At 43.7% G+C, this 13,041-nt stretch overlaps 2 protein-coding genes across 3 annotated transcripts in view; one reads left to right on the top strand and one right to left on the bottom strand.

The window, feature by feature from the left end:
• The window catches only part of EXOSC7 (exosome component 7), a 39,809-nt gene extending 28,809 nt beyond the window's left edge, over positions 1 to 11,000 (bottom strand). The window contains exons 1-2 of the mRNA XM_073630426.1: positions 10,822 to 11,000; positions 2,232 to 2,333 (exon numbers count right to left, since the gene is read on the bottom strand). Coding sequence (XP_073486527.1) covers positions 2,232 to 2,333; positions 10,822 to 10,878 — 159 coding nt within the window. The 5' untranslated portion in view covers positions 10,879 to 11,000. The remainder of the gene's footprint in view (positions 1 to 2,231; positions 2,334 to 10,821) is intronic.
• A 48-nt stretch (positions 11,001 to 11,048) lies between these two features.
• Positions 11,049 to 13,041, top strand: part of ZDHHC3 (zDHHC palmitoyltransferase 3) — a 135,047-nt gene continuing 133,054 nt past the window's right edge. For both annotated transcript variants that reach the window (XM_073630422.1, XM_073630425.1), the window contains exon 1: positions 11,049 to 11,185. The gene's annotated coding sequence lies outside the window, so the exon portion shown is untranslated. The remainder of the gene's footprint in view (positions 11,186 to 13,041) is intronic.

The following is a 13,041-nucleotide window of genomic DNA, read 5'->3' as shown; positions in this document are numbered from 1 at the left end:
GCATACCGAGGGTGGGTTTGTATGCTACTATGGATAGGCACCAAAAGAAAATTACGGCAAGTATGATACAATTCTCTGTTTTTCTGGTGCCTCCATGGCAGCATACCCATGACAAATAACTAGCTAGATGGGTGGGATCATGCTTAGAAAATAATTTATTTAAGAAGAGAGACTAATGTTTAGTATTAGATAATGCTGTTTTGATGGCTTGTCTGCCGAATTCAACAGATGAGAGAGCCCCTGGGTCTACTCTGTAATGTTTCATGAACGTGTGTTGAGACGACCATGATTCCGCTCTTCTGAGAGTAACAGTCCATAAAGAGGTAAGTGACTGCATTTGCGTATTGTAAACTGTGGTTTCCTGGATAAAAGCAAGATTTTAGAGCATAAACGGTTGTGCGGATAATCTTTATGGAATATTACTCTCAGATGGGCAACTGTGAGCTCTGCTGATGGTGGAATATGTGGGTAGCAGCACTGAAATCTTTGTTTGCAACATGATGCCGTTCTGCAGATGGTTTCAACTGATACGTTCGCCCTTGCTGCCCAAGAAGCAGAGACCGACCTGGTGGAATGAGCTTTAATCAACATAGGTGGTTCCAGGCCCTTTGCCCTGTACGCCTTTTGGATCAATTTAATTATCCACGATGCAATTGTCCTTCCAGTCGCCTCTTTGCCCTTGTTCTTTCCCCAAGGGATAACAAATAATTTTGGTGAGCTTCTGAAGGTGGCTGTGGCCTGCAGGTAGTGTCTTAGAATAGTTGGGATATCAAGCTCATGAAGAGACTCCGAATCTTGATCGGAAAAGGCTGGTAGGGTCCAGGGTTCAGAGAAATAAGCAGAGGAAGATGCCTTGGGGACAAAACCACGAACTGTCCTAAGTTTCACCCTGTCTGGGTAAAAGACAATATGGTTGTCATCTGCTCCTAAAGCTTGAAGTTCAGAAACCCTTTTGGTGGATGCTACTGCGATGAAAAAGAATAGCTTCAAAGTTAGGTCCCATAATGATGTAGTTTCCGAAGGGACGAACGGTTGGTTGGATAAGGCTTTTGGGACAATGGAGAGGTCCCAAGAGGGGAAGGTCTGTCTGATAGGCGGACCCATCTTCCTGACTGTTTTAAAAGATTGCACCACTAATGTGTCCTCTGCCCATCTGCAGCTGGTTGCAGCAGAAATTGCTGCTACTTGTACCTTTAAAAAGGTACTTAGTCCTAAGCCCAAGTCAAGGCCTGTTTGAAGGAAATCCAGAAGTTGGGATGAAGAGGGCGCATTGGGATCGAAGCTTTTGCCAGTGGCAAAGAATCTAAACTTGTTCAAAACCAGGCTGAAACCAGACTAAAGCTGCCGAGTGCAGAGGTAAGGACGGTCGCCATCATTCACTGTCCATAAGACATGAGGAAAAAAAGGAGGATGCTGGGAGGGTCTCTAACCCTCTCTTTTAAAGATATTCATTGATCCTGAGGGAAGAGCCAAGGCGGAACTTGTCATGAGTATTCTGTCATGGAGGCACCAGGAAAAGCTTTTGCCATACTTCTCTTTTAATGATACGTACACATTTACCTAAAATTGAATTCTAATCCCTACCTCCTCCCACATCAAAAAAGTAAATAAAACAACATGGTATCCACAGAAAACAGCCTGTCCATGTCTTTACTAGCGTCGGCACTCATATCTTCCATCAGTGTGGGGCACATGTGCTGAACGGCGGACAGAAGAGTCTGGGTTTCCTAAGGCATAATGGACATTCTGCTCAGAACCATTTTCATTTTTGTGCATGCCCCCAATTCTACAAAGCTGGTAAACAGTGTGCAAGACTCAGGAAGGCTATGAAGAGGGTAGATTGCCCTCTGCACCTCACAGGCACCATTGTTATATATCAGGGGTCTCCAAACTTTTAAAACAAAGGGCCAGTGTACTACCCTTCAGACTTTAATAGGGGTGGACTGTGGCCATTGGGAGTAGAAATGGTCCCAACATTAGTGAGGGAAAATACAATGCCCCATCTTTGGTGTCAGTTAGGGGGGGGAATGTGTCCCATCATTGGTGTCAGAGAATGAAACCGTACCCCAAGGGCAGGATAAAAGCAAAGGGCTGCATCTGGCCCTTGGGCCACAGTTTGGAGACCACTGTTCTATATGGTTTGTGTTTTTAAAAAGAACATGTGAGGACAAAAATATAACTGCTGCCTTTGCGGACTATAGATTCTGTTTTTAGAGGGTGCAGACTCTTACGATTTTTACGCGGGCAGATCCAGTAGTGTTTGACACAACATCAGTCTCCAATTCAATCCATCTGTAGTCTTCACATCCTCTGCCATCTGTCCGCAAATCATCCTGAGGGAAAAAAAAAAAAAAAAAAAAAAGGAGTTCCTTGCTTAGTGTGTGCAATGTAAAGCTGGTCATAAAGACACATTGACACATTGACAAATCTTCTGCTCTGACTATTACATTTTGACAGCTGGCCCCACAACAGCAATACCCATACAGCAGCTGCATCAAATGGGATGTAGCCATCTTTTGCCTGACAATTTTCTGACTTCTTCAATTTTTCAATTAAAGTGTTACTAAACCCACAACAGTAAAATAAGTCTGTATATGCAGTAAAACATGCTTTTTATACTCACTGTGGAACCTAAGGGGTTAATCCTGCTCATTGTGTATGTAGGCTGTGTGATCCTGTCTCTCTGGTCTTCCTCTTCTTCCACTGACTCCAATCCATCTCCTGATAGAACAGAGCATTAGGGGACAAGCTGCACATGCTCAGTATGGTGTGTATTGTTAGAGAGTTCTTTTTTTTTTTCTGGGAGGGTGCATGTCATCAGCACAAGGCCAATCAGCACTGTCCAGACAGAGAGTCAGGGGTCCTGCATCCTTATAGGACATTAATAGGAGAATGAAAACTTCTCCTACAAGCTTTAACCAGACACCGATACAAGTCACAAAACTGCTCCAACTGCTGATGAAAAAAGGTATTTAGCAGTTTATATTTACTAAAACTTTTGCATTTCTATGTTCTGTGTACTGTGGGAGACCAGATATAGTGAATGCAGGGTCCTGGGTTTAGTAACACTTTAACCGCTTGAGCCCCGGAAGATTTTACCCCCTTCCTGACCAGAGCATTTTTTGCGATTCAGCACTGCGTTGCTTTAACTGACAATTGCGCAGTCATGCGACGTGTCTCCCAAACAACATTGACGTCCTTTTTTCCCCACAAATAGAGCTTTCTTTTGGTGGTATTTGATCGCCTCTGCGATTTTTATTTTTTACGCTATAAACAAAATAAGAGCGACAATTTTGAAAGAAACGCATTATTTTTTACATTTTGCTATAATAAACATCCCCCAAAAATATATTAAAAAAAAAAATTTTTTCCTCAGTTTAGGCCGATCGTATTTTTTTTTTTTTTTTACCAAAAATATGTAAATCGCAATAAGTGTTTATTAATTGGTTTGCGCAAAAGTTATAGCATTTACAAAATAGGGGGTAGTTTTATGGCATTTTTATTAATAATTTTTTTTTTTTTACTAGTAATGGTGGTGACCAGGGACCCGCAACCCGACTCACGGAGCTCCCGGCGCACGCGCGTGCTGCCGGCGGGAAGTTCAAATGGACCTGTAAGTCCATTTGCCCAGCCGTGCCATTCTGCCAACGTACATCGACGTGCGCCGGTCGGGAAGGGGTTAAAGATTGCCGGGTTGTAGACCAGGGCTATCTACTTCATTAACTGGTTAAAATTCAATCAGTGTATGGATTAATAAGGATGGACCTTATGCAAATTTTATGATGCAACAAAAATAGTGACCAGATAGCTGTTATTAGTCATTATGCGTAATCAAATATACAAACAATACTAGTGGTTCATACAAAATTCTATTTTTTCCTCCAATACCACATAGGAGAGCTGTAATACAAACAGCTTAAAGTGGTTATATAGCTTCAGTTTTTTTTTTTACATAAATATAAAAGCCAATCACTCCCGCTGCTATCAATCTGTCAAATGAGAGAGACAGTGGCGGGAGCCGCTGTGTTTATGCACATCGCTGGATCAGATGGACTCCGGAAAGGAAAAGGGGGGTCTGGGAGCAGCTGCAGCACAGAAGGTTTTTCACCTTAATATATAGGCTGCATTAAGGTGAAAAACCTTAAGGCTTGGTTTACAACATTGCAAATTGGATGCGACATCACCGCATCCAATTCGCAATAGCAGCGGATTTTGACTGGCTCTCTATGAAGCCGGTTCACATATCTCCACAGCAGGTCCGGTGCGTTTCGCAGAAAAATGCTGTGTCTTTTGGTCCGTTTCAGGTGCAAATTGAGCCCAAAATTCAGGCTGAAATCAGACCTTATACGGTGAACCAGCACGCACCGGTCCACCGCTGTGAGCCACACGCGGCTCATATCTGAACCGAGCCTAAGGCTTTAGAACCACTTTAATATTTTCTAGGTTTGTGTATCACTAAAATAAACCTATTTACTAAGCATAGTGATACCTTCATAATCAGCTCCATCAGACGTCCTTTTTTTTTCCCCTTTAATAATGCAGCTTAAACAATGCTGTTCCTGATATGCAAATTTGGACATAAGCTAAGCTCTCCTCCTCATTTGCCTGGGAGCTAATATATTCTAATTGTCCACGGACATGTGACTGTCACCATAGACACAGGAGAACTTTGACATGTGAGCTGTAACTGCAAGTCAACAAAAGACAGTAAAGTACACTAGCATTGTGTAGAGATTTTCTTCAATCCTAAAATTAAAAAAAAAAATGTATACCATGCTCACAAATGAAAACCTAGTGTGGACTGCATGTAGGTAAATTAGACCAGCTCTCTGTTCTAGTGTACTTGGCCAGTGGCATCAGAGGTGAGAGGAGTGATCAGAGGCAGTAACAATGTCCAGGAAGCACTCATCTCATGGAAGTTCCACCTTCCTTGCTCCTGGTATCCACTTACACAGAGCATCAGGTTCCCATTGCTAGGAGACGTTTTGGGGATGCTTCCTGCTTTGTCAGCCTGGCCTCTCCCTATGCAGAACTACATGGCTGATGTGGTTTGGACCTGTACTATGGATGGACTTTTCAAATGCTTTTAGACTTGCATGGTGCTAGTAACCTGTGATTTCTTTTTTATGTTTGATCACGCATACAGGATGCTATTAAAAACGGTATTAAATCCAAAAACAAAAATATAATATAATGCAGTCTTTAGATGTGATGGCTGCATTTGTTTTTTTTGTTTTTTTTTAGGCTTTTCCCCCTCCATTTTCACCTGGTGATCTGGCCAGTAACACCTCCTGAATGTTAGAATGCCCCCACTCTGGATGAAGGAGCACAGCATTGTCAGTCTGGGGGGAAGGGGGCGTTATATGCATCAGCAAATTTAGATATACTAACAAATTGAAGCCAAACTCCAGCTGACTCTGCAGTTAAAGTGGGAGTAAACTCCCATTGTATAATTTTTACCTCTAGGTAATCCTATAATAAGGCTTACCTCTAGGTACAGTAAATCTCTCCTAAACACACACAGTTTAGGAGAGATTTACTTTAGATGCAGCCGGCGATGTCACCAGTGCATTGTAAGCACCCCTGTCAGTGGTAAATGGTTTGTCTTCACACTCTAGCTGCTACTATAACTAGGCTCTGTCACATCTAAAAGGAGCCCCAGGGATACGGGGATCTATTTCACACAATAAAGCCCTGCAGGCATATTTTGGCTTATCAGGACCACTCTGAAGTCTTCAGGACAACCTAGCCTCTTTATTTACAAATTTTGAGATATTTTTTTCTGCCTTGGCTATATCCTTAGTGGTCTTGTCATCGCTCAAATTTGGATTGATATGTAGTGAAAACTGGGCACATACACCTTTAGTTATTCTCCAAAGTCACAATTGTTATATGACAAAATTGTATTGTAACGGTGTGTTAGAAGTTCAATATTGCAAACCTATACATTTATATTATTAAACTGGAACTTTAAGTCCTGCTAGATCACTTCAGGCTGCCCCTTTTGCAGGTATAGCTATGTAAAACATTACAAATAAGTACCTATACTGCTTAACCACTTGACGCCTGCGCCATAGCCAAAAGCGCCCCGCTAGCGGCCAAAAAAGGGCCTCAAAAGTGACGATAAAGCGTCGCTATTACCGCCGACGCCCCCAACGCTGCAGTCTGAAATTAGCCTTATGCCCTGTACACACGGTTGGATTTTCTGACGGAAAATGTGTGATATGACCTTGTTGTCGGAAATTCTGACCGTGTGTAGGCTCCATCACACATTTTCCATTGGATTTTTCGACACACAAAGTTTGAGAGCAGGATATAAAATTTTCCGACAACAAAATCTGTTGTCGGAAATTCTGATCGTGTGTACACAAATCCGACGGACAAAGTGCCATGCATGCTCAGAATAAATAAAGAGATGAAAGCTATTGGCCACTGCCCCGTTTATAGTCCCGACGTACGTGTTTTAGGTCACCACGTTTAGAACGATCGGATTTTCCGACAACTTTGTGTGACCGTGTGTATGCAAGACAAGTTTGAGCCAACATCCGTCGGAAAAAATCCTAGGATTTTGTTGTCGGAATGTCCGAACAAAGTCCGACCGTGTGTACGGGGCATTAGGTCATGCAACACTACGCAAATTAAATTTATATAATTTCTTTTCACACAAATAGAGCTTTTTTTTGGTGGTAGTAAATCACCACTTGGTTTTTTACTTTTTACATAAACTAAAAAAATACTGAAAATTTTGAAAAAAAAAAAAACAAGGTTTTTCTTAGTTTCTGTTATAAAATGTTGCCTTTCTTCATAAATTTAGACTAAAATGTATCCTGCTACATATCTTTGGTAAAAATAACCCAAATCAGTGTATAATATTTAGTCTGTGTGAAAGTTATAGTCTACAAACTATGGTATTGTATATATATATATTTGAAAATGGATCAAGCCTCATGTACTGACCGCCGATCTAATTTCTTAAAGGATAAGTTCACCTTTTTTCCAAAAAATTAAAAATGCACATTTTTTTGCAGGTAAACAAAATGTGCATTATTTTTTGTTGCAGGAGCTTGTAAAGCATTGCACCAGCGATCAGCAGATGCTGGTGCCATGCGGGTCTCCTGCAGATCTGTCAGTGTATCGGCTTCCTCGTATGAGGAAACCGATACATTCTGACAGGAAGGATGAATGAATTACCACAGCGCTCCACAGCGCGGTGATAGTGCATTGAGAACTACAAGCTGACAACCGCTAGAGCTGTCGGGACTTGAAGTTTTCAATTCACAGAGCTCTGTGTATGAGTGATGCAGGCCGGCGGAGCAGAAGATCCCCCTGTTTTTCACCAGAGTGGGGGCCAGTGCTTGCATAACAACTGAATATGGGTGTAACATGTTATAAAAGGCGAACTTATCTTTTAGGACCCTAAAATGTCAGGGCAGTACAAATACCCCCAAATGACCCCTTTTTGGAAAGTAGACAGTTCAAGGGATTTAGTAAGAGGCATGGTAAGTTTTTTTGTCATTTTTTTTTGTAAAATTAAGAAATAAAATAAATAAAAAATCAGGGATACTGACTGGTGACAATATGTAAAAAAAAATAAAAAATTGTACTTTTTTAATTTTTTTATTACATTTTTAACTTTTGTTTCTTTTTTATCTTTTTTTTTTTTACATACTGTCATCGGAGTAGTTCAGCATCACCATAGTGACACTTTACACTGTGATTGCTTGTTACAGTGATGATCATCACTGTAACAATAGTTTGAGCTGTTGTTTGAGACTCATTGTTTACTATTGTGATGCTGTGATTGGTCAACAGCTATCACATGGTACAGTGGGGGTCAGCAAGCTGTCAATCACAGGGAACTGACAAGTGGATCGTGACCATGGCTCTGCTTCCCCCCAGCCTATAAATGTTCTCTGCAGAGCGGAGAGCATCAAAGTGCTGGCTGGAGGGCGGGGGGCAGAAACGGCCTCAGTGATTGGTTGCTAGGTGGTCCTAGTAACCAATCCCCAGCTTGTTATTGTGAAATGTTAACTAGGGGCAGCTCCCATGCTTTTGCCTTCCACCCAGCACTATGCTATGCTCTGATCTCTGCTCTGCTGTACACACGCTGGAAGGTAGGAAGTGCTACCTACACAGCACTGTGCGAGTGGAGGGGGGATTGGAGAATGATGATATGAAGGGGACAGAGGACACTACAGGAGGGGGGATGGTGATGAGAAATGGACAGGGGAGACTGCTATGGAGGTGTCTGCACAGCTACACCAGATTTTGCACTCTCTAGTTTTAGTAAATCTCCTTCTATGTGTTCTTCGTGCCATCTTTTTATTGGGAACTTGATAGTTTTCTGGGGTTTTTTTTCCTCAGGGGCACCACCTAGTAACTCCACCCCAGGATCTTTGCTTTCCTCTATGTTGTCCAGGTGGATTTCAACATCTAAAGGTTGCCTACCCCTGTGGTACAGGGTGCTGTAATTGGCTCAGGTACCATGTGATCACTGGTGACCAATCATAGATCATACACAGTAGTAAACAATGATGTCATGAATGGATCACATTCATGACAATTGTTTACTATGTGACATGTACAGCGATCTCATGGTGTCCGGGCCACTCACAGTGGCCCGATACTGAGTGTCGCAATCCGCTGTGTCAGGTAGACTGCGCATAAGCACCGCGATCTAAGAGTGGTTGTCAAGCGGTTAAGCAAATTAGTAGCAATGGGCAATACAAACACATACTGTAACACAAAGCCCATTTTGGATTGAATATTCTTCATAAGGTGTTCAAAAATATTGTCTGCTTGTTTATCTTACTACAAGAAATTCAAAGCAGTAGGGCAGCTATCAGCAAACTTTCAGGGAGCTTTCACATTGAAACAGTGCAATTTCCTCAAACCGCGGGTGCAGCACTGTGTACTCACAGGTTTTGTGTGGGTTACCTCTGCTTTGCCATAGACTTTTATTGCATCGGGTAGTTTTGGTGCATTATCTGGAAGCGCATGCAAGCAGGACTTTTGGTACACTTTCATAAAATACACTAAAACTGTCAGATGGACAGCAGAGTGAGAGCTGTAATTGTAAGCCCATTATTTATGGTTATGCCTAAAGTGATGATCCGTAAAAGCTTTACCTATTGGAAGATATAGGGTACCGCAGTTTGCAGTTGTTGTATGGACACAAGCAATTTTAAAGCTTGACAGATCAGTGTACCAGCCCACTGCTGGTACCATGAGATCGCTGTGATCATTCACGGCAGAGCCCATGACAATTGTACACAATGGATGGCTTTATTCATGCCATTCCTTGTGTACTAATGTGTTGATTAGTGATGGGCCTTGGGCATGTTCGAAACCCCACGTGCCCGATCCTGCCAGGAAGCCGACACTGCACAGTGCTAAGCACAGGCAGTGAGACATTTCCCGATTTCTGTAGCTGCGGACCGGGAAACGTCTCACTGCCTGCGATTAGCGCTGTGCAGAGTCAGCTTCCTGGCGGGATCGGGCACGTGGGGTTTCAAACACACCCAAGCCCATCACTAGTGTTGATCGCTGGCAAGGTTACAGACAGGGCCAATCACATCCCACCTGTACCATGTGATTAGCTGTGGCCAATCACAGCTAGACAAAATAGTAAACAATGAATGAATGGATATCATTCAGAAAAAAAATGGTTGCTTAGAACAGTGAAATTCAATTGTCATTCAAAGTGTGACAGCGCTGAAAGCTGAAAATTGGCCTGGACAGGAAAGGGGTAAAAGTGCCTGGTACTGAAGTGGTAAAATACCCTGTGCTAGGGGATATGCAGGCTGCCAGTACATACCTCTTCTAGAATGCTATCTTTCTGGCTGTCATGTTGATCCACTGGCTCCAGTACTTTGCATGCAAACGGTTCCTATTTTTCCTGCTTGCTCCATACCAGGGACACCAGTGCTAAAGCTAGAGACAGAGCGTGAAAATGTAACCAGTACACCATGGATCCATAGCTCCCAACTGTCCCTGATTTCGAGGGACTGTCCCTGATTTGGAGCAATGTCCCTCTGTCCCTCATTCCTCCTCATTTGTCCCTTGGTCTGATGTATATAAAATGCACTTTTTATCTTCCAAAAAGTGTTTCCCAGTTCTAAACCTTTCATCTTATTTCTAAATTGCTGCATTTGTAAAATCCAAATGCCAATATAAAGGAATAGTAGTGGTAAAAAAAAGCACTTGTGGGTTTAACCAAACATTGTTTTTTTTTTTTTTTTTTTTTTTGTACAATTCTCCTTTAAGGGGGCGTGGCAGGTGGTGTGTCCTGTGCCTGCATACTTTTGCTGATAGGTGTCCCTTATTCCCATCTCAAAAAGTTGGGAGGTATGCAGATCTCCAGAGTGTCTCCAATAAGGATGAGCTCCGGCGTGTTCGCACAGCCCACATGCAGAGCCCAAGTAGTCGGCACAGCGCTAATCACAGGCAGTGAGACATTGTCTCGATGTGCGGCTGCAGAGATCAGGAAATGTCTCCCCGCCTGTGATTAGCGCAGCGCTGACTTCCTGGCGGGCTCTGCATGTGGGCTGTGCGAACACGCCAAAGCTCATCCTTAGTCTCCAACTCCAAAACTTTATTTAGCAATCACATTGTTACAGCAAAAAGCAACGTTTCGAGGCCTCGCAGGATCCCTTCATCAGGCATGTGACTGAAGCTAGAGACAGCCCCGTATTCCTCTAGTACAGAATTCTTTTGCTATACAGTCACTGTACACTGCAATTTGTAAAAGCTTACTGAACTCTCATTAGAGTGTGAACACAGCAGACCGCCCCTTCCCTCAATTCCCTGAGGAGGTCGTACCTGTACCCCGTGCACAACGTAAACCTTCTCTGCATCACTCAGTACCACCGAAGCCATGCCGCAGCTCTAAGCCCTTCCGCCAATGCTGTGCCGCTACGTCATCTAAACGCGACCAGGCCACCGCGCTTCTGCCCATTCAGTCGCCTAGCCAGGAGTCTGGCGTCATCAGCGCTGCGGCGGCTGTGTGTTCACTGTCCCCTCCCCTTTGTGTTGTGGTGGGTGCGGCGGAGGTGCCCCCTGCTCAATCCCTCACAACAACCCCCCCCCCCCCACCCCAATCTGCTCAGTGTGGCTGGGAAACCCCGGGGCTTGTCAGGGGCCTGTTACCAGAAAGAAGAAGACAGCAGAGAATTGTCTGCAAGCGGTAAGAGAGCGTCATAGACACCTGAATGCTGAGTACCCATCAATAACACAGTGCATGTCAGCCTGGGACGTCTTGTGTACAGGAGGGGGACATGTGCTGCTGTGAGAGTTCAGTGTGTGGGTTATAGGTTGCTGCATGTCAGACTTATACTTTAAAGAGACCCTGTCACCAAATGTAAACACAGGCTGGGAGTCAGTACTCTGTACACACAGGGGATCACCGACTATTCCTATGATAAAGGCAGCAGATCTGCATTAGCACAAGGCTTGCTGTGAGGGGGGGCGATGTCAGATGGACGACTGCCGCTGACCATGTGCCAAAATTGGCAATGGCAGGAAGTTGCCTGTGTGTCCCTATGGAGTTGTTCCCCTTGTAGCAAGATGTCGCTCACATCGTTAGTGAACAAAAAGTCAGCAGTGTTATCTGGTCAGAGAGGGAGCGATTCCATAGGGACTATGCGATGCATTGTAGCCCATTATACTTTACCTTTGCAGAGAAATAAAGAGGATGTAAAACGCAAAAAAAAAAAAAGCACTTGTGGGTTTAACCAACCCGCATAGTAACCCATTATGTGTCACTTACCTGAAACTGAAGCCTGTGATGTCACCGCTGTCCCCACTAGCAGCGAGCGTCCATCTTCACACCTCTTCCTTCTGGGGCCACGAACTCCGGCTCTGTGACTGGCGGGAGTCGCCAGTCGCGGCATAACCCCTATTAGAAACGGCACAATGTGCCCTTTCTAAAGTGCGCATGCGCTGTAGTCATTGGCGCTTGGCTTTTTCGTGAATATCTCCTAAACCGTGGAGGTTTAGGAGATATTTCCAGCACCTACAGGTAAGCTTTAATATAGGCTTGCCTATAGGTAAAAGTGGTCGTACAGTTTGTACAACCACTTTAAGCTGATTCCAAAGGGGCCATTCTCCCCTAGAGGCAAATCACCAATGGAGGGATTGCTAACAAGGCTGCCCGTGTGTCCCTATGGAATCGCTCCCTCTGTGACCAGATATCACTGCTGACTTTTTGTTCACTAAAGATGTGAGCGACATCTTGCTACAAGGGGAACAACTCCATAGGGACACACAGGCAACTTCCTGCCATTGCCAATTTTGGCACATGGTCAGCGGTCTACTTCCTCTTTAACCTCCCTGGCGGTATGATTATTTCGGATTTTAGGTGCTGAAAGCGGTACAATTATTTTGCATGGAAATTTGGCGTTTTATATTGTAGGTCTGTAAATCTTAACAATAACACACTTAAATCTGTCCAAACCAGAGTCTAGTAGATATCCCGGGTATGATAAAGTTTGAAACACAAAAACATAAATTATAATATAATAAATAAAAATAAATAATTAAAAAAAATTTAAAAAAATAGCAATAAAATAAATTTCCCCACAATTCACTATCGCTCAATTCTGCAAGTGTTCTAATTTACTATCGCTGTTTTCTAGCTGGTCTAAAGCCACTTTTGACATAAAGGGACACTTTTTGGTTGCTATGGACAATCTCCAGTTTCCAGGCAGAAAGAACAGTGTATATCATGTAAAACTGCATGCAGGGCATGGGCCAGAGCACTGGGGACAAAAGGGATGTGAAATCATTTCATACAGTACTGTAATCTGTAAGATTACAGTACTGTATGTGTTATGATTTTGACAGTTTTTTGAATTTGCCGCCAGGCTCCGCCCCCATGCGTCGCGCCGCTCGCAGGGAACGGAGCCTGGCACGGAGAGGCTTCGGAGGAGGACGGAGCCCTCGGACACTGCGGGGGACATCGCAGGATCCCGGGGACAAGGTAAGTAACGCCGCCCCAGGATCCTGCAATGCGATCCCGAGTGTGGCTCGGGGTTACCGCTA

This window comes from Aquarana catesbeiana, linkage group LG05 (genome assembly GCF_042186555.1).
Source record: "Aquarana catesbeiana isolate 2022-GZ linkage group LG05, ASM4218655v1, whole genome shotgun sequence".
Taxonomy (NCBI): domain Eukaryota; kingdom Metazoa; phylum Chordata; class Amphibia; order Anura; family Ranidae; genus Aquarana; species Aquarana catesbeiana.
Note: the sequence above shows the minus strand (reverse complement) of the source record. Positions and strands in the feature narration are given on the sequence as shown.